Source organism: Perna viridis, chromosome 12 (assembly GCF_037379345.1).
Source record: "Perna viridis isolate PV_CMFRI_1.1 ecotype Kerala chromosome 12, ASM3737934v1, whole genome shotgun sequence".
Taxonomy (NCBI): Eukaryota; Metazoa; Mollusca; class Bivalvia; order Mytilida; family Mytilidae; genus Perna; species Perna viridis.
This window is the reverse complement of record NC_142456.1, coordinates 33,340,618-33,363,246: the sequence shown is the minus strand read 5'-3', so window position 1 is coordinate 33,363,246 and position 22,629 is coordinate 33,340,618. Positions and strand designations below refer to the sequence as shown.

At 33.9% G+C, this 22,629-nt stretch overlaps 1 protein-coding gene across 5 annotated transcripts in view; it reads left to right on the top strand.

Annotated features, from left to right (window-relative positions):
* Window positions 1–14,560: 14,560 nt before the first annotated feature.
* The window catches only part of LOC148602111 (uncharacterized), a 41,289-nt gene continuing 33,220 nt past the window's right edge, over window positions 14,561–22,629 (top strand). The window contains exons 1-5 of one of the 5 annotated variants that reach the window (XM_088556934.1): window positions 14,561–14,854; window positions 17,766–17,834; window positions 19,291–19,501; window positions 20,494–20,674; window positions 21,021–21,127. In XM_088556934.1, coding sequence (XP_088413060.1) covers window positions 19,294–19,501; window positions 20,494–20,674; window positions 21,021–21,127 — 496 coding nt within the window. In that variant the 5' untranslated portion in view covers window positions 14,561–14,854; window positions 17,766–17,834; window positions 19,291–19,293. Of the gene's footprint in view, window positions 14,855–17,765; window positions 17,835–19,290; window positions 19,502–20,493; window positions 20,675–21,020; window positions 21,140–22,629 lie in introns of those variants that run through there. The other 4 variants (XM_088556931.1, XM_088556932.1, XM_088556936.1 and 1 more) reach the window with 4 other exon arrangements.

Here is a 22,629-nt window from a genome sequence, read left to right as displayed (position 1 = left end):
GGAAGGATGGACACCAACAATCAGCTTAGTATAGTTATAGCGTATTTTCCCGTTTAGACATCTCTGGTGAATGTAATTATGTAATAACGGTGTTGCCACCTGATTCTTAACGTTCAATGCAACAATCCTTCGGTTAAGAGCCAACAAAACAGCATTAAGCCGTTCTGGCATCTTAGGGTATTGGGTCTCATAAGCCAAATATAAAGTTTTACCAACAGATAATCTATGAGTGTTCCATTTCTCAAAGTTTTTGGTAACTATAGTTGCGAAAACTACATGATGACCCATTTTCCTGAACCTATTAGACACCATCTTAAGTTTATCTATATAAGTTATAACGATAACTGCCTCATCAACAACTGTATCAATGTAAGATTCCTCATACTTAGAGTTCTTATCCCTTACCAATTCACATACATCAGGAAAACCACAAACAAAATAAACTATCTTTATTCCTTGGGTTAAACTAAGATGCCTCTCAACGTCTTGGAAAATCCTTAAAATTTTCCACTCGGATATATAAATACACCACCACAAGCTAAACTTTGTAAACATCTACCACGACTTGAGCAATATACTAAAGAATTCATATCTGAAATAAACAGATTAACCCCACTAAAAAACAACTGTTAACATATAACAAAAGATTATGAGTAAACGTAAAAGAGTACAGATGGTGGCAAGGCCTCGCAACTGCCCCCATTACATTTAAAATTATTTATAATACATAAAATCACCAATACGATCAGGCGGTCTCATAACTCGCACACTCCTACGAACTACTGGAGCAGGGACCGGTTCAACTTGTGAGCGACCCAAAACATCACTAACCTCAGAAATATGACTTGACGGACTCAACTGAACAGAACTAAATTCATTACTAACTGAACCTGAAACGTCATTAAAAATGCTCGGGGTGGTTGAGATGTTACGGTCATGATCAGAAGTACTCATTTCTACTTCCCTTGATAGGTTATTCATATCACCCGAACACCTATTCAGCGACGAATCCTGCGCACGACCAGGCTGTGCAATATACAAACTGTCAGGACTAAATTCGTTTGCCAAAGAATTTAATCCTTTAGATTTCGAACGTGTAAATGTGTTAACAGCGACCATAAAATCGTCATCGTCCGATTCCGAATCCGACCCCGATCGATCTGTGTAATTTACGTTTACCTCTGGTTCAACAACACCGGTACCGTTAGTATCCGGACTACGTTTATCTGAAACAGTTGATTTATGCACGATCTGTTTGTCGTTCTCAAAACACGTAAACCTGTCTTCAGTGGCAGTGAACCAATAGGCAATAATAAATTCCTGTGAACGGTTTTCGTTTGCTTAGAACCGTGTTCCCGTTTAATCACATATACCGGTATACCAGCATCAGGCTGCTGTACTACAACAAACGGGCACCGTTCCCATTTGTTGGCGAGTTTATGTTTTCCACGGATACCCACATTCTTTAATAAAACTCTATCACCCGGATGTAATACTGAACTCCGAACTTTTCGATCATACCGAGCCTTGTGACGCATTCCCGATTTCTCAGACTCCCGTGTCGCTGTCTTGTAAGCGGACTCAAGACGCTTCTTCAACTTACCGACATAGGTGACGTGCGAACGACACGAAAGATTATCGGTAGCGGTTCCGAAAAATGCATCCAAAGCTAACCGAGGGTGCCAACCGAACATCAAGAAATGTGGGCTATAACCGGTACTCTCATGACGCGTCGCGTTATACGCGTGTACTAATGGGAGAACATAACTCTTCCAATCCGATTTTTGATCATCGTTCAACGTACCGAGCATATTCAAAAGTGTTTGGTTAAATCTCTCCGTTTCCCCATTACCTTGTGGATGGTACGGAGTCGTACGGGACTTCGTAATTCCAGCCAACTTACAGAGCTCAAGAATGACTTTAGATTCAAAGTTACGACCTTGATCACTGTGAAGTCTGGATGGAAACGAATAGTATTGGATGAAATTTTCCCAAAGACACTTTGCTGTAGTATATGCAGATTGGTTTTTCGTCGGAATCGCGTATGCAAATCGTGTAAAATGATCTGTCATAACTAGAATATTCTCAAAACAACCCTTTGACATTTCTAATTTCAGAAAATCAAGACATAATAATTCCAATGGCTGACTAGATTCAATATTAACCATTATAGCCGACCTCCGGTCCTTAGACTTTCTCAAAATACAACTAGGACAAGATGAAACTTTCTCTTCAACCTCCGTCACCATACCAGGCCAATAGAACCTAGACTGAACCAAATATAATGTACGGTCCCGGCCTTGGTGACCAACATCGTTATGTAACCCGCGTAAAACTATGTCACGATATACACGTGGTAAAACTAGCTGCCTTACCTTTTCACATTTCAAATCACACGTTCTACAAAGAACTCCGTCTGATAGTGTCAGCTTATTCCAATCATTTAGTAACCTTCTTACCTCCCTTTGTTTTTTAGCTAAGTGTCGTTTTGATGGTTTATGACCAGTCAAAAATATTTCAATCACCTGAGCCAAACAATTATCTGACCTTTGCTCATCTGACCAATTTATATCACTTAAACTAGGATCATGGTCAATGTCACACCCTAGAGTGTCTAAGTCGTTAGCCATCAATACACTCTCGGCTAAACCACAATCTGAAACTACTGAGGACAAGCAAATAGCTTTTACAACCTTTCCATCAATAATGGAACCCATGCCTTTATTACCTTCATTCTTCGAATTAAGCCGAGATGATGCATCACAATCAATGCTTGACTTACCAGATCTATAGGTGATGGCGAAATCAAATCAGCCAACGATGTTATCCATCGCTGAGACGTAGCATCAAGTTTAGCTTTTCCGAGCACATACGTCAGCGGATTATTATCGGTTCTGACTTCGAAGCGGTTACCAACTAAATAATCGTGAAATTTATCCGTGACGGCCCATTTCAAAGCCAGAAACTCGCGTTTATGTGCCGGATATAACTTCTCCGCGCCTCGTAAGCTTCTACTAGCGTATGCGATCACGAGCTCGTGTCCGTCTTGCTTCTGGTATAAAATTGCGCCCAAACCGTCGCCGCTCGCGTCGCAGTGTACGATAAATGATAGCATATAATCAGCATACGCAAGAATAGGGGGATTCGTCAACCTATGTATTAACTCATCTCGAGCTTTCTGTTCTACAGCAGTCCACTTCCATGGTATTTTACTCTAAATCTTAGATCGACCTTTCTGTTTCTTCCCGGACGGATGCCCTATTAGCAGATCATTCAAGGGTTTAGCTATCTTGCTATAATCCTTGACAAACTTCCGGTAGAAGGAAGTAAACGCTAAAAACCGTCGTAACTCTCTGCCATTGGTAATTTCAGGCCAGTTCTGCACGGCCGATAATTTCTCGTCATCCGGTTTAATACCATCAACTGATACTACACAACCAAGGTATTTTACCTCAGTCTGGAAAAATACGCACTTACTACCCTTCAGTTTAAGACCATTGTCACTGCGACAACGAAACATTCGCTCTAGCCTAGAAAAATGTTCATCCACCGACTTGGAGAAAACTATAATATCATCAATAAAAACAAGACAGTCACGTAAATGCAGTTCCCCCATGCATTTTTCTATCATTCTCTGGAAACATGCAACAGCATTTGTAAGACCAAATGGGAGCCGATTGCATTCGTAAAATCCAAGCGGATCGACCGAAAACACTGTTTTATGCTGCCAATAGGCCGACCGAAGATCAAATTTGGAAAAAAAAGTCGCTCCAGCCAGACTCTCGATCGTCTCGTCTACTCGAGCTGTAGGATATGCGTCGCGAATAGTTCGACTATTCAATATCCGAAAATCAATGCAGAATCTAAGAGAGTTGTCTTTCTTCCGAACAAGGACAACGTTACTCGAGAACGGACTATTAGATTCCCGTATCGCACCCGCGTCTAACATCTCTCGAAGATGTTGCCGAACTTCCTCAAACATTCCCGGAGGGATACGTCGGTACGGTTCCTTAAATGGTGTCTCGTCATGAAGCTTGATTTCATGTTCAACTAGATTTGTAAAACCGAGATCAGTAGGACCGGTCGAAAAAACCGATTTCCATTTCTCAATCATACTAATCAGACGCGATTTAATTTCATCTGGTAAGGCATCGTCAATATTCAAACTTAATTCCTTCAACATATCCGCGGTTTTACCAGCATCTGCCCGACCTTACCCATCCCCCCTTTTTCCAGTGGCAATCAACATTTGTCGACCCTATTATCCTTGTGACCCATCCTTTTTTTTCATTTCATGTTCATTTTATCATCCATTTCATGTTCATTGTCTGAATATAGCTGAAATATTGCTGCTCGGACGTTAAACCCCAACAAACAAACCAGCATCTGACTTATTAGCCGATTCTCGCGCTAAATCCGGAGTATGATTGAAAGGATCGACGTGTTGTATAACTTTGATTTCACTAGCACTACATAATACAGACTTCGGTTTTATTTGAATTGCTTTAGCTGTCATGTTACAAATTCTGACAGGAATTCTACACTTACCTTCCTTCTTCAATGAAACAACTCTAGGACAAACTACAACTCCATCAAAGGAAGATTTTTCTGAGTTTTCAGTAACAACAGTAACTCCAGCCTTACTTGCCATACCATTACATACCATAAAATCTCCGAGATTGTTTATCGAGTTTACATTACTCAAACAATTCCTTGCAAGAGAAGACAGGGCTGTGTCCCATTCTTTCGGCAAAGTAGAATCATAAGACATATTGGACTTGCAAATATTCAATACATTTGTCCCAAGTACTAACGGAACTTGACTATTATACTCCGTTGAAGCAACCACTAGCATGTGAACAGGAAAAGAAGTCCCTTCTAAATATGGAATTTCCAGAACTATCTCTACATAGCCTAAATAAGGTAAACGATCACCATTAGCTACACTAACTGTCAATAAATCATCAACCTTTTTCAAAGTTGGACAAGGTTTCAACCTGCTTAACATCGGTTCAGCAATAGTTGAAATCATACTTCCACTGTCAAGAAGTGCCTTGCATTTTACTTGATTGACATCACTTTCATTGGCATTGCCAACTAACCTTTCAAATAAATCACCATTTACAGGGCTTGTATCAAAATCAGTAGAGTCCCCAATTCGCCCTTCATTCAAGACTCCTACCAGTTTAAAGACGGTTTACTGTTCTGTTGACCCTGAACCTGAGATTGTTGGTTGAATGACCCACGTCGGTTCGAACTACCTCTACCTCTATTATTTTTATAGCCACCCCGATGGCCATATCTCTGCGCGTTACCACGATTGAGATTACCGTAGGCATTCTGAGGAACACTATTCTGTTCTTTGAGATTCTTGAGTTCAGTTGCTATCGACTCCATGCGAGTACCAATCTGATCAATTTTCTTAACCAGATCCGAAATCGACTTGGAATCAGTAGACATCGAGCTATGTTGAACACCTTTTCCGGAAGATGCAATATTTTCATTTCTCGAAAGGTTCGACAGATCTAATTCAATTGCTCGAACATCGCGAAGTAATTCATCGAAGGATTCTGCGGAATCATATTTATGTCGACTTACATTCTTGAGAAGCGGATCATGCAAGCCTGACCAAAATTTTGATCTGAGCATGTCATCTTTTTGAAGTGTAAACAACTGATCCTTATCAATTGCGGAGTGCAAAATCGATTGCAATTTCATGCCATAATTCGCGACCGATTGATTTGGCATCTGTCGTTCCGTATAAAACTGTTGCAGTAAGGCTTCGCTGCTATAAACATTACCATAGACCCCCTGTAATTTTTCCAAAAACTGATCAGGAGAGGAAACTTCCGGTATTGTCAATAATAAATTTCTAGCCGAACCCTTCAATGAATTTCTCATAGATTGAATCAAAACAGTGTCCTCAAAATTTTTCTCTCGTATTAAACATTTTACCTCGTACCTCCACACATCAAATGTGGTTTCCGACTTCTCCTCACCCGAAAAAGTAGGCAAACGCGGTCTTTGCCAGTTAGAATTACTAGCAGCCGATACCGTATCGTCTTTCTGTAGAGGTACAAGGGTGTATTTTCGGACAGGTGTAAGGGGAGGCGATTTACCTGAAGTTTGACCTGGGTCTCGCTTAACTACCTCTCTTGGAGTGCTGTCTAACAAGGTCAAATTCTGTATCTGTTACAACCTTATATTGGGTATTTTGATTCAGATATTTTATCATTTTCTGAATTTCTTCATTAGAAAGTTTTTTTTCTGGATTATCTTGACCCCTCTGCTTTAAAGCAGTGTCCGTAAAACTCGCATCTCTACTCATGATCGAATAGAGGTTAAATGTATGAATATATGAATAATAAGATGGAAAATGACTCACTAGTCTGTCAAAGTCTGATTAAATATGCAGAGAAACAAGAGAAACAGGATCATGCAGGAGCTGAAATATATAATCAAATTTTTTCAATCTAGAAACATGAATAAATTCACATATGTAAATAAATATTAATAAAATTTACTGTCTAACAGTTTTTTTTTTATATTGTACTGGTTCACTGAAATCTCCAATCACAGTTACGGTATACTGATCCTTTATAGTTGTCGTTGTTTTGTGCAGTATTTACGGTAATATCTTTGTATAATATTTACGGTAAATGTCCTTGACGAGTATGGACGGTAAATTTTCTGAATACAGTTTGACATAAAAAATAACGGTCAGAATAAACTACAATGAGCTGATGAAGTTATATGTGGATGGAATGCGCAATGAATGGGAAATTAATCTCCATAATCCATCGGACTTTTCACCAGAAATTAATACGTATAATTTGTTCACAACAGCGCTGTATATATATAAATTTATCGGAGCTAATCATTTACGCTAACACTTATATTTCAAGCGAAACTCGTAATGTAACTCACAGGATATAATTTATACCAAGCTGCAAAACCCAACGTTAGTTATATAATCGCATTACCAAATGGAGTGTCGACGATTAAACTAGAATTATAACAGACTTCACAAAGTCATCATGCCCTCACTAAAGTTGACAAGTTTTCAACATATCCATGACAACAATAAAATGGAAAATGCGGTGCCAAACTAATGATGACAGTCGTAGATATACGAAAGTCGTAGAGCCATACTATTGGTGAACTTGGTATAATATTTTAACGTAAATAGATAAATGGTCGTTGGGCCAAAACTAAAGCAGACGGGCGTTGACAATTTAGCAATCAATCTCGCTGGAGCCTCCAAAATGTCGCCGGAAATTATGCTCACCATTAGATTATGTTGGGCAAGGCGAAAATAAGTATAATTGCCAGTTGTCAACGATGGTATTTAATTCTGCAATAAAGGACATGAATTATAAATGGAATGAAAACAATGAATAATATATGAAATATACCGCCGTTAAATTCAAATATCAAACATTTTACAAAGATTATTACAATTGACTAACCTGCAATAAAGGATGTCGATAAGACAATCCACTCTGGTGAAAGTCGAAGTGCAGAATGACAATTTAATAAAAGAAAAGTAAAGTCCGTGCAGCGGGAACCTGTTAGCGGAGAGCGGTCCAGTCAACCGTCACATAATGATTACAATAACAATGATTATGATTATGAGATGAAGATGGAATGTATAGGAATATACTCAAAAGTAAATAAGATAATAAGCGAAAGTATATTTAGGTATTAAATAAATGTATAACAACCCAAATATAACAACCAAAAATATACCAAAATATATAGAAATATTAATACTGTGACAATTGCGCAAGAAAAAAAAATCCAACTCAACATAACCCCCGACACGCAAAAGAAAATGGCCTGCAGATAGTAGCCTGACGGACGTATTGCTTTTCCGAAAATTTTGGGAGAGTAAGTTTTTTTGCTTTTCCGAAAATTTTGGGTGTTTTTTACTTTTCCGATTTTTTGTTTTGTTTTGTTTTGTTTTTTTTTTTTTGTGAAAATTATATGCAGGTGAGATACTTGTATTGGCAATACCAATTTCTATAGAAATTCCATTTATCTTTTCATAAAGATGTTACGAAATGCTTGAATATTACATATCCTATAACACATATTACCAATATTGCTATAGAAATAATTCTAAGAATTTATTTCTTTAATAATTTAATTTTTATGTATACATAAACCGAAAAAAAAAATAAGTTCGGCATTTATAATTTACATTGGACACGGGAGCTGAAAAAGAATTGTAGTCACATTTCTGTTCTTTTTTTCATCAGAATTAGAGGAAAGGAGTTATTATTTGTTCGTGGGTTGATTGAACTGAACAAGAATAAAGAACCATGAAAAGTCCTAAAGATTATTTTTTCCCTTTTTCTTAGGGTGTAATTCATTGGTACAATCACTATGAAATCTATCTGGCAAGGTTTAATAATAAAGTTCTTTTTTCAATTTTATTCGTACAAAATTTTTTACTTTTTCATATTTAGCTGTATTTGTATATATTTGTAATTGGGTGTTAATACTTTTCTTACGGAAAGTTCGACCTCGTTATAGGAATCAAACTGCACTAAAATATTTACATTGTATTTTTAAATTGAAGATGTGTATTAAATAAAGATATTAATATTTGTTTAAATATATTCTGTAGATGTAAGACATTTGTACTGAATATGATGTAATAAATTCAATTGTAAGATTAGAAGGAAATTCATAAGACTATACATGGAAAACAAACACACACAAAAAGCTTATACTAATCAAAAAAGTACAAAGATGAGCAAATCGCGTGAATCCTCAAAATTGGGAGCATGGACTAGATGCAATTGCAACGTAAGCATGCTTTGCCTTTAATAAAATTGTGCGAATTTAATCAGAGGAAGTAAATGGAATAAAAAAATAATGTTTTGTTACCAAATTAAAGGACCAAATAAGGCATGTAAAAAATATTTGGGACTGATAACTCTAGGTAGGAAGAAAGAATGTAAAACACGATTTCTCTTCCACTGAACTAAAGGAAGGTTAGAAGCAAATACATTTGAGAATCAAAATAAATGAATGACTTTTATAAGTTCTATGAGTATGTGAACGGTAAAAACACCGAAAACAATAGTGTAATCAAAGTGCAGAAGTACTGATTCAATGAAGGCCTTCATAGTTTGCTCTGTTCACTTTTCAAATTATAAAAAAAGATTGTATAATATTAAAATAGGGAAAGTAATTTTTAAACCCCCTTTCAGAAGGATAGGTATACACTTTTACCCTTGTCCGTGTCTCCGTTATTATTTTGTTCGATATGTTGCTATAATAGTCAGATTTCGCATTTTTAACGGCTAGATTACACTTTTTTCTTATTTTCCTGAATTTTTTCCGACTATCCGGACTATCATGCTTTTTTGCCTTGTTATGACAGCGGTTTTTCTTGTTTATACTACTGATACGATTTTGTATAACCTCGTCACAGACAGAAATATTTTTATCCGTGATATTTGAAGTAGACGAATCTATTTGTTCATTTACAAATAGGGAGTCCCAGTATTGTCTTTGCAGTATTCAGGGCTAATTTTAAAGACTCGGAGACTTCTTCCCATGTAGTATCGTTACTATCTGGTGGAACATAAAATGTACCGTATAACACGATTTTCTTTTTAAATCTTATTTCTAACCATAGGCATTCTAATTGACCAACGCAAAGGTCGGGACGCCAGATACAGTCGATATTGGATCTTACATATACAACAACACCCCCATCCAAACGAACTAGTCTATCTTTGCGGAATAGTTGGTATCCTGTTATCGATATTTCATTATCAGATACAGTCTGTTTTAATCAGCTTTCCGTAAATGAGAGGCTATTGAAGTCGTTATATTCAATTGATATTTGCTCAAGTTTTGGTTTTATGCTTTGCACGTTCTATCGAAAAAAAAAATACGGAATTATTCAGGACTTGGGAATAACTTAGGTTTAAGCTGGTGGAGCTTGCATTTAATGGTTCTGTGCTACAACTGGATGTAGACGAGGGCCCAGGATTAGGTTCAACGCCTGCAACTATCAATAAAAAGCAAGCAATCCTATAGTAGAAAATTTCAGTTTTTATTGGGAAGTCTGGAACAGACTGAGTATAACTTGATATATTTTTCCTCTTTATCTCGGTACTTGCTTTTGTATTTAGTTCCCGATTTAGCTCATGATCAAAAAGGACTATGCTTAAAAGAAGTATCAGCGGGACAGAGGCTAATTTATAAGTGATAAATAAACAAATGAATTTGATATTGAACAATGAGAGGCATTTCTTAGATTTCCTTATACGCAATAATGAGTAAAACAGTCTCTCTCTCTCAGACACAGTAGGTGTACAAGTGGATAAAAAAAACCCAAAAAACAAAAAAAAAAAAACAAATACAAACATGTACATACATGTAAATAAGACAAATACACCGACAAAATACACAGAACACTCAGTATCATTAAATATGTGAATACATACAGATTCACATTTATATTTTAACACATTCATTTTCATATGATATTAGCAATTTTTCGTAAAAAAGCACACACTCTTTTGTATAATTGAATACTACAGATAGACAATAACCCACCAAATTTACTCATATTCGGTAGCTTTGAGTAGTAATCTGGGATGTAACGAGATCTTAAATACTTAACCGTTGGATTATTTCATTGGAAGAATATGTGAAATTCATCTCCCACCCCTTTTTTTACAAATATTACATATTCTTTGACTCCATGAGGCTCCATACCACCTTCCAGTTTCTACTTGGTAGTTTTAAGTTAGGACATCTTAATTTTAATCTTAAGTGCAGAATTCACGAGATATGTTGTCCACTTGTAAAAACCAAGACTGGAAGAATTGATCACATAATGTCTGTTTAACTGCGACCTTAAGCCAGTTAATATTTACTTTAACGTGTTCGTTCCATAAGTAACTAAGACCCGTATCATCCAAGATAGATTTAATATGATAGTTATTCCACCTAAATTTGGTTGGATTATTTTCAAGCAATTTTAACATAAGCCGAAGCATTATATTTGACAGTTTTTGTTCTTCTTGCATAGTTCTTGTCCAAAAGCTAACCATTCTTACTTTAACAAATATTTCAAGTGGAATTCTACCCAACTCTCCATAAACCACAAAATTTGGAGTGCTGCTTCTCAGCTTAAGGATATTTTTAGAAAATTTAAGATGAACCCCAAACCTCAGAGGAATATAAAAGTATCGGTGATATCAAAAGTATCAAATAACTGCAACCGTAAATCTATTGGCAGTGGAATGTTTCTTAGTTTCCTATAGAGAGCAAATAGAGCTTTTTGGGCTTGATCTATTAGACGCTTTCTTGCAATAGTGAAACTGCCGTTGTAACTGAAAACCGTGCCTAGATATGTATACGACTCTCCTATTTCTATATTTTTGTTATATATTTGGAATTGAAAATGTTGTTTACACTTTATTTTACTGCAGACAATAACTTTTGTCTTTTCAGTATTAACTTGTAACTTTCATTCTTTACAGTAATTAGCAAACACATCCAATGTTTTTTGCAAAGCTTCCCTTGTTTCTGACATTATAATTGTATCATCTGCATAAAGCATCACAAATATTTTGACATATATATATACATCAAACATTTCTAAGCATGAACTTTCTATCAAATCTAGATTTTGTACTTCATTGTCGTGCAAAAAGATTTCTAGATCATGCAATAAAATTGAGAACAAAAAATGCGACAAGTTTTCTCCTTGTCTTACACCAACTTCACAGTTAAAAATGCTAAGAGTTTACCTTGATGCCTAATACAAGCCTTAATATTCTGATCCATATTGAAAATAACTGAAAATATTTTCCCTGTTACATTGATTTTTTTTTAACTTTTAGCCACAGACCATCTCTCCAAACTGTGTCAAATGCTTTTTTAAGGTCAACAAATGTGCAAAATAGTTGTACCTTTTGAAAAGATATATAGCTAAAAGAGAGTGTAACACAAAAATGTTGTCAACAGTAGAATAACCCTTTTGAAATCCAGTCTGTGATTGATATAAGAGCTCAATCTCATCAGAAGACTTAGTAAGTCTTTCATTCAAAATGGATGAGAAGGTTTTCCCTAAGCATGAATTTAGTGTAATTCCTCTATTGTTATTTGGATCTTATAAATAGGTACAATGAGTTCTTGTGACGAAAGTTCTGGTACAATACCTGTATCGAGTACTAAATTAAAAATCTTTAAGTATACAGGTATTAGCTCCAAAACAGTGTTTTTAAGATATTCATTAAGAATATCGTCAACTCCACAGGCTTTGCCATTTTTTAGATTTCTAATATTTTTATTTTTAACTATTTCGTCAACAGTGATTGAACCATTAAGTAATTTGTTCAATTCACTTGGTAAGTTGTCGACAAAATTTTCAAAATTTCTTAACTCTACTTCGGTGTCAATTTTGGTATCAGTCTTGTATTACATATTCCTGAGCAGTGTACGCAAATGACTATCATTTTTCATGATTCAGAAGTACAGGGTAAATATCAAGCTATGACACAAAAAAAACTAGTTTTTGAGGAAAAACAGTATTTTAATGAAAAATAATGCTTCAGAAAAGGTGTTTACTTTATGAACTCAAAATAAAAGTGAATATAGAAAAGGTCTCTTTTTAGTTTGACCAGTTCTGGTGTACCAAAGTTTGTGTGATTTTTTTTTTCTAAAATGAACCTAAAAATTATTTTTAACATTTCCTTAATTGAAAAACATGGTCAAAAGTTGAAACTCCTTGTCGTTTTTTTTTAAATCATGAAAATTTAAGGTATACTATAGAAGCCTGTGAGGCAAAGAATACAATACCGAGACCTGATAACCACAGTTTCAGTGGAAAGTGAGATTTTTAGTTAATGAGTTTCAATTATCCTAGAAGCTTTCAAACAACAATATATCATATTTTATACTAAATGGAGCAACCTTAAATGGAATAAAGTGATTCAAGGCCTCATGTTTTACTTTTATGGTATATTTTTACTAAATTTGGAAATTAGCAATATTTTTATGGATTAAAAGATGACCAATGGATTGCAATTGTTATTAACAAAAGTTTTCTCAACACAACTATATAAGAAATAAATAGGGTGACTTAAATGGCTGAAATATAAACAGGTTTGAATTTTTTACATTTTTAATACTTGGAGTAAAGACTTGACTTGAAAATGGTTGAATTGCACTTGTTACACACGACATATAAAAACTGAAATTTTTTTGCATTTTCACTTTTATTCTACTTTAACTGCTCAAGAAGTGTTGTACTACAGCCATTTGATTGATTAAAAGTGAAAACTGGATGATAAAACATTTTTTATTCCATAAATGACCATTTCTAATGGTACTTCCACTCAAATATTAAAGCGACTTATAAAAAATTGGTGGTAATGACATATAAAAAATGAATTTTCTTCAATAAAGTGTGAAGTAAGTAGAAACTTTGATGTTTTCTGTGTATGTTATTTACTGTTCTTGCAAAACATAATTCTGTTTCTGTGAGATATTTCTCCTTTTGTAATTACCGAGTACATTTACACATGCCTGGGGTACCAATTGTGACTGAAAATCAGCATTTTTGTGAACTAAGATGTCTTTTTCATTAAAATAATGATAATTATTCAACATTTTGACCCTATTATGCCTTTGTGTAAACAAGAAATTCAATTTTGTGCAATTTGTTGTTTCAGTAAGCAGATTTTAAATTATCAAGAGGCTCCCTTGTGTTAATGCTAAAAAAGGGGGGCCGAACTGGACTTTTGTGAATACGGGCCAAAAAAATTGAGATTTTGAAACAATTTGGTATTCATAGAATAATTAAGGCATTTGTCTTATCAATACAGACTACCTTTAATGTTTAAAAGGTAACTAAATTTTTTTTTTATCAAAACTTGTCTTTTTTGCAAAATTTGAGATATTTGACTTAATACTGTTAAAGGGTACCTATATGAAAATTGGAACAAAAATTCACAGGAAAGCAGGAGGACAGATATATTTTGTCTTTAAGTTGGAAATTGAACCAAGTTATAGAAAAGCAACAACATTTAAAGATATCTTAAAGTTTTAGTAATAGGTATCAGTCTTGTATTACATATTCCTGAGCGGGTGTATGTCAAAACATGGATGCTATTAAAATATAGTGCATTTTCTTTTTGCCTCTCTACAAACTAATGTTTTGTCAAGAGATATGAACGATGACTTATAAAATAGTGCAAACAGCACACTGTAAGAAGAGGAACTTTTTTAAAAGAAAATCTAACATAATAACATAAAAATATTCCACTGGAAAGGTTGGTTTGGTGAGTGCAAAACGAAAGTGAAAGTAGGGAAAATGGCTATTTATAGTTCAAGACTACTTTTCTGTCCGATCTTCGTGGACTCACTCTATTTTCTTTGCGGGAAATTATTTTTTCACATGCCCTTAGAAATGCTACATAAGTGAAAGTTTTATTGAATCAATTTACATATTTTAAAAAAAATCCTTAAAATATGCACTTCACTATAGAAGTCTATGGGAAAATTAATACGATACTGAGACCCAAAGTGCATCCTATTGGGGCAACCTAAACCCCGGACCACTAAACAAAATAAGAAGTGAACATGTAGACGTGCTATCGGAAGTTTACATTCTCTACGAATCTAAATTCCGCTTTTAAAACTGAAAGTAGATGCACCTCCGCAGGTGAAGCAGACGACTTCTTAAATAAGTGCATATTATGTCACTATGGTGATTTAAACTGTTATTTCCAAAAACGAACTCATAAGTTGTCAAGAGAAAGTTGCATTTCTCCCCAGATTTAGCTGACATCCTGACTTAAAATATCTACACAATTAGGTACATATCGCATGTTTTCACGTTTCTACTTTCGTTTTTAAAATGAAATGGGCATGTATAGTATACATCTTGCTATGAATTTTGTTGGAGGGCATTGTTTATTTACCTAGGGGCTAGGGATAAGAATTTTTGATTTATGTGATCAGATCAGGAAATTGTTTTTTTTTCATTATTTATTCATGGAGGAGTGGGTTAAAAGGAGACAGAGGCAGAGGGGACATGAGGAAGGAGAGGGAGAAAATTAAAAGGCTTTACATTTTAGAATCAGCATTTGGTTTAAACCCAGTATAATCCATTATATTGCAGGTCCTACTGTTATCATGGTCTTGCTGGTACATTGAACAATGCACTTTTTAGTTCACCTGGCTGAATGTGAGCTATTGTCATCATTTGGTGTCCGTTCTCGTTGTTGACATTTTTTCAAAACTTGTCTCCTCTGACAACATTTGACCTATTATAACCAATCTTGGTATGACTATTCCTTGGGGTTTGGTGATCTTTTTTTGAATTGTCGAAAAACATGGCCACTATTTAACTAAAAATGGAACATTATAAGGGGTCAGACAGAAGTTTATGCACATATCTCCAAAACTGTTAGGTTTAGGCAAATACTTACATATGGTAAAAGTGTTCAGCATGATGAGATCTATCAGTGGTGAAATTTAGGTTTGAATCTGTGAAACCATGTTGGTATTATTGCCTGTTTTCAAAGTTCTTATTGCACTTTTTAATGTTTTTTTTATTTGAAAAATCTTCTCTTCTTACATTTCTTGACCAATTAGAATCAAACTTAGTTTGGTTACTTATGAATGTTCATTTGGGTATCCTGCATAGAACTGATGTGGGAATTTTTTATCCTTAGAAAAAACATGGTTGCTGTTACTATAAATAGAACATAGGGTCAGACAGACGTTTTGGGCATTTTCAAAACTGTTAGGTTTAATCAAATTCTGACTTTGGGTAAAAGTGTTCAGCATGATGAGATCTATCAGAGTTATTGCCCTCGGAAGGCAAAAAAATGTTTTTTTTTTCAATTTTGTGTCCATATCTTGAAAACTACAGTACTTGAACCAATCCGTGCAGCAAACATTGTGATCGGTCGTCGATCAACGATAAGTTTCCGGTCATTCATCGATCCGTCAAACCGATCCATTTAACTGGTGATCACATCACGTGACCACAGAGCAGTCAATGTATTTTATGGTTTTTGTTGTTTTCTTTGTCAATTTTACACAGGTATTTACACAATGTAGTAGATTTAAACATCAATTTATACTTTTATTTTACATTTCTTATATTTAAAACAGGTCTTACGTCATTTTACATAACAAAACTGTGATCAGATCGGTCACCACACATTGGTCATCGATCCGCCAGTGATCAATCAGTCAACGGTCATCAATCCGTCAAATCGTTGTGTGGATCTGTTCAAGGACTGTATGATAGACAGGAAGAAAGTTTCATTTGCTGAAGTGATTCTTATACACTTATTATATTCTTAGGCCTCCTTGTTGGAACTTTTGCCCTTGTAAAGTGAAAAATTATCTTTTTAGTAGTTTTCCGCCAATATCTTGAAAACTTTAATAGATAGAAAGAAACTTTTTGTTGATAAAATGATCCTTATGATAACTCCAACCAAAGTCTTCTTGAGTCAAAATTGTTGGACAACTCCTTGTTATTTCTGGAGTTCTTGCCTTTGAAAGGCATAACATTAATCAGGTGAGTGATTCAAGCTCCTTGGAGGCTTTTGTTAGTATTTGTTGTGTACATACATAGGACCAAGTGTACACTTTGCCACTATTAGGCCCATTTAAAATAATGTTTGTTTCCCTTTATCCGGTCCTAGCTTGTAGCTCTGGGAAGGTACATGTTGGTATGTAAAATATTTTTATTTCTCAGGCCCTTGGGAGCAGGATTTATTATTTTTTTACAACAAAAAATATCATTAAATCATATTGTGTCCATATTTGAGTTATTATGTGTATTCGCAGACATGTGTGCTTACTATTTAATGCTGATTATACTATGCCTAGTTTTAGACAAAAAACTGGACATAGCTTAAACAGCATTAAGGAGGTAGACATAAGGTAAGGGACACAACTCTTACAAATCATTGGAATGTATGTTACAATTCAGCATTTTACAACAATCTCATGTTAGCATCAAATTTACTTCAACTGATTTCATTCTGTTTCAAATTAAAGCTTGATAGGCTTTGAGGAAATTCAATATGATACAAATATATCACTGATTTCAAGAGTTATGTCCCTTACCCCAGGTCTATGCCCTTAAATAGGAAAAAAAAATACTTGTCCCAAGGGTTGCATGTGCAAAGTATATTATCAAAGAAGTGAACAAAATTGCTATAAAAAATTTCAAAAAATCTTGTCAGAGAATGGCAATAAAAATATTTTGGTAGGGCCAACTCTCAACGATAAATTAAGGTAGGGTATAAGAGGAAACTAACTGAATTTTGATTTTTGGTATAGTGATATTTTTGTCTGTAGTCTCCAAAGGACAGGGAATTTATAGGGACAAATTCAAAATTTTCATGTCATTTTTGGTCATTTTCGTTCAAAGAAAATTTTAATTCACCAAATCTAAGTTTCTTGCGTTATTTCTTAACTAAACTTCCACTATACATATACATATATTATTCCACAAGTAAGTTTTGGTAAGGGGAGATAATTTCTGCTAGCAAAATTGTATATTAATTTGCATTTAGTCAGTATTCCCCCTTAAATTCAATCAATGTCCTGTATATTTCTTAAAAGAATTTCACTTCTGTAAGAGTAAATATAAAAAAAAAAACTACTGTAGCAGCATCATATGAAAAATCTACTGTATTTTGTATTTTATTTAATTAAAAAATGCCATGTTCTTAAAGGAAAGCAATATTCATTTTATTTAGAATTCTGATGGACTGGTCAAATAGTATTGATTGACTTGTGTCTATGTGAATAGAAGGTTGACAATTAAGGTAAAGCTTTATAAACTCTGTCAGTTTTATTCAAATTAAGTAGCTGTCTTTCTAAGAATCATGCAAAAATCTGAAAATTGTGATACACCCAAAAAAAGGCGACATATTTTTAATTTTTGTAATCAAGTTGTTTTATGGGTCTATATTATGAAATGTGTAACTATTCATTCAAATCTGCTTGCTCTTAGGAGATAATCAACATTGAAAATCCAATAGATTCTATTTTACTTGAGTGTCATTTACAGAGTTATCTCCCTTAATTTTGAACTCTACAGTGCATTCTATGTAATTTTTATCTCCTAAGAAGACGGTTTATATGAAAAACTGAATGATGATTTCTGTTTACTATGACATTTCAAACAAAATATCAAAAATAAAAATATGTAGGCTTTTTACCAATGAATCACATTTTGTATACTTCTTAGCTGGAGTACTACATAAATTTTCAAAACTGAAACACATTTTGAGATATATATGAAGCATGTAAAGTAAAGTAATGAAAATTGATCTTGACTTTTTATCTTATTTTAGTCAGCTTAAGGTGTAAAAGTTAATGTTGTAATCATGAAATTGCAACTTTATTTAAGGTAGATGATGCCTGTAATGCATGTCAAAGTAATATATTTAAATTTTTTCAAATGATTTTTTTGATTTTTTACCATTCTAATTTAAAAAAAAAAATAGAATGGTAAAATTATAAACATTATTTAAAAAAAAAAGTCTCCTTCTAAGGGAGATAATTAGCTAGAAAAAATCTTTCAAAGGAGAGATAATTGGTGGGAAAACAGTATATTGAAATGTATAGGGAATGATGATTTTTTCAATATGCATGAGAAATAGTTTGGTGACCCCCAATTTTCATTTTGAAAGATGAAAGAATGGTCGTTAAGTGTTCTTTATATAAAATTATAAGAAATTTTATCTACCAGTTTTTTTTTAGTTACATGTAGCAATAAAATGAAGATCTCCTACAGAATCATATAAAATGTAACATAAAATATTGGCTTTAATATGTCTCAATTATCTCAAAATCAAGTTTGGTGAACTATGATTTTTACATTAAGAGAAAAATAAGGAAAATATATTGACTGAAATATTAGGTGTAACTTAATAGAATTTATATATGTCTTGGTGAGTTAATAACCACATTGTCTTGGTGAGTTAATAACCATAACATATATGTACCTCCTGTTTTTTTCAATAAGTCTGTATAATATGAGTAAAGTGTTGCTCATTGTCGACATTATTAGATTCTTTTAAGATATGAAATCTAATTTAATCTTTGCTTTGGAATTCAAATATTTAACTATAAAAAATTAAAACAAAATTATGGATGAATAAAACAAAAAGCAGATGGAGGTTTAACCTTTTTTCATGCCCTGTCATATTAAAATACTGCACTGTTTAGGTCAACCTTCCAAGGCCTACTAGTTCACCATTAGATTGATTTTTACAGAGAATGATAAAGATAGGAGTACGAGTGATAAGGGGGCCAGACTGGGTACCCAGTAACCATAGTGATGGAGGACCAGGACACCTTGGGACCATAATTGATTTATCCAGAAAGAAGGAACAGTGTACAGTACAATGGGATAATGGACAACTTTCAACATGTACTTGTTCTTCTGATCACCAAGATCTAAAATTAGTCTTTACAGAGAGTACAGGTAAAATCTTAGTCCAAATTGCCTTGATATAACTTACACAGGCAAATATTAATATTGTTCACGTGAATCAAGGTTTATGTGAAACTCATGTGATCCTCACATGAAATTATTATTATTTTCACATGAAATTCACTGAAAAAGAACTTTGTTTGAGCAGTTCATATGAAATTCATGTAAGAACTTTGTGTGAACAGTTCACATGAAATTCACTTAACATGAACTTTGTGTGAACAGTTCATATGAAATTCATGTGAAGGGTCAAGGATTGTAATAGTAGAGAATATTGAGTATTTTTTGATGCATTTGGAAGGAAACCATTTTTCAGGAATTTTCAGAGATATTTACAATTGTTCAGAAACCATATTGTTTTCTTTAAGATGGTTTCTCCTGCCAAAATGTCACAACATGAATATCATTCTGCAAATCACAAAATTTAAATTTCATTTTGAAAATAGAAATAAATTATGGAGGAAAAGTATATAATAGACCATGTACATAGAATTATCAATACTGATTCCAAGAACATCCAGGTTTAAGGAGTGTGCTGAACAAGATCCAAATACTTCTGAAATTTGGGTGGTCTTTGGTTTCAGGAAGCAAATTTTTGCTATTTCTCTCCAATTAATTTTCCAACTTTTCTCTTTCTACCCTGGTATTTGTCATCTCATTTAATAATTTAAAACCTTTTTCATTGAATTTAAGAAATATTTCAATTAGATAATTTTAGCAAGTACCAAGATATTTTACTCATTAAACCTTAGTTCCTTCATTTATTTCTGCACTACATTTGTAAAATTTGCAAAATTTTAGCATTCTACTAGAAAAATGGAATTTTAACTAGCATTTAGTGAGTATTTTCCTTTAAATTGAATCATTGCTTTTTGATGAAAGCGTGTGTATATATAGTCTATGATAACAATTCAAAATGTAAAGTGACTGGAAACAAAAAACATAAAAAAATTATTATTTTTTAAAATTTATATTTTTTTCAGTTTCAACAGGATTCTCTCACTTTGCTTATTGTAATGTGTGTAAAATACAGGAGTGTATTAGAGGCATTAGATACAAGTGTGTTACATGTAAAAATTATGATATCTGTATGAAATGTTATATGGCAGATGAACATGACAAGACTCATCACTTTGTAAGGATAAATAGCAGATTGGCTACTGTGTGAGTAATGAAAAGTTTGTGTCGGAAAAAGACTTGACATGATAAGCTTTGATTGTGTTCCTATAACAATTTGCAAGAAATATGTGTTCTGGGTAATAAATATGCTATATATATATTTTTGGTTGTTTCAGCTTGTTAGACCCCTCAGTAAGTGGGTTGTATATTGGAATCACCTTGTCTGTCTGTCTGTCTGTCTGTCTAATTATGGGAAATTATCTTCCAGTAGGTGGATTGAAGTGGTTTTACATAAATAGGGCATACGTTAATGGTTAGCATTTTTTTGCTGTCCTATGTCAACTTCCTGTGCAAGCAACTTTGTGTACAAAATGTCAAAACTTCATTGTAGAATACCAGTATTACCTCGGTCAAGATCAAAGAAGGTGAAGTTGTTTGGTTTTGGTCCTGGAGCTTCAATAATGACAACAGCTTTCTCCACATCTACTCACTCAGAGGGTAACCTTTCTTGTACGGTTGAATGACTTACTGTGATACAGTGAAACCTACCTTCAACAGGTAGACCTAGGATAAGGGAAATGACTCATGAAATCGGTGATATGTTTGTATTATATTAAATTTTGCCAAAGCTTTTCAAGCTTTCCTTTGAAAAGGAATGAAATCAGTCCAAGTTACTTTGATGCTTACATGAGATTGATGTAAAATGCTGAATACAAACGTTCCAATGATATGTAAGAGTTGTGTCCCTTACCTTAGGTCTGCCTCCTTCAGCAAACACTTGACATACCGGAGATCTTTCATGTGAAAACAATATAAATAAAAGAAAATTTTGGGTCAGTATATGCTCTTTTTTGTGAAATTTGGAAGGGAAAGGATTTCCCTTGATCTTCCATAGGTTTTGTTTTAGTATTTATTATCTATTAAAATGCTGAAGAAATTACAATAATTTCATAAAAACTTCTCAAATTACATTTTAAAGATTGTGAAAAGAAATTTTGAGGTTACTTAACAAAAGACATTAATGCTATGAAATGGAATAAACCATAAGAGTTGAAAATCTGACAAAAATGGCTAAACATGAGCAGCAAACATTCTTATCTGAACAAATACTTCAAAAAAAGTTCCAGTTAGATAGTTTCACTGTATATTACAGCGTTTGCAATCTAATTAAGGTGGTAGACTTAGGGTAAGGGACACTACGCTTACAAATCATTGGAATGTTTGTATTCAGTATTTTACATCAATCTTCAATCGAAGCATCAAAGTGATTTGGACTGATTTCATTCTGTTTAAAATGAGAGAAATGATTATAGGCTTGGGTGAAATTGAATATGATACATATCAATGATTTCAAGAGTTATGTCCCTTTTACTAAGTCTACCTCCTTAAAATTATTCCTAGTGATTGTACCATTCAGTCACTGCAGGTAGGATCGAACAGCACTCATTTCTACTTTCTGTTCTGATGACCTTTGTGATCAGCCAATTAGATTTCATCTTTCTTGATTGTGATAGCATTATTCAAAGGGGAAATTCTGAGGATTCTTAAGAGGTCATCTGAACAGAAAGCATAGTGGAGTGTTGTCAGCTAGATTATACATACAGTGACTGAATGGAACTATTGATAGGTCTATTTTTGATCAAATGTTTGAATTGTAATTACTTAGAAGCTAAGTTTGCATGACCAGGATATTATTTTTTAGGAGATGACAGGTAATAAGGAACATAACATTATAGTTCCGCTTCATATAATGTTTCAGATCTATTACTCCATGTCTAATTTAACCACCAAAAATAAGCAGAGGCATTAGGTATTGGCCAAAGACAGACAAGGGAGTGATATGGAGCATGCAGTTTGCTTCAGAAAAGTTGTTAATGTGAAATACTAAAAGTTGATGTCATATGACAATAGGGACCACTGATTTACTCTACCAGTGCACCTGGTCCATGCCTCCAGTTAGTGGAGTCTGAGTTGCTCATTTACTTTGTTACTTTGTATGT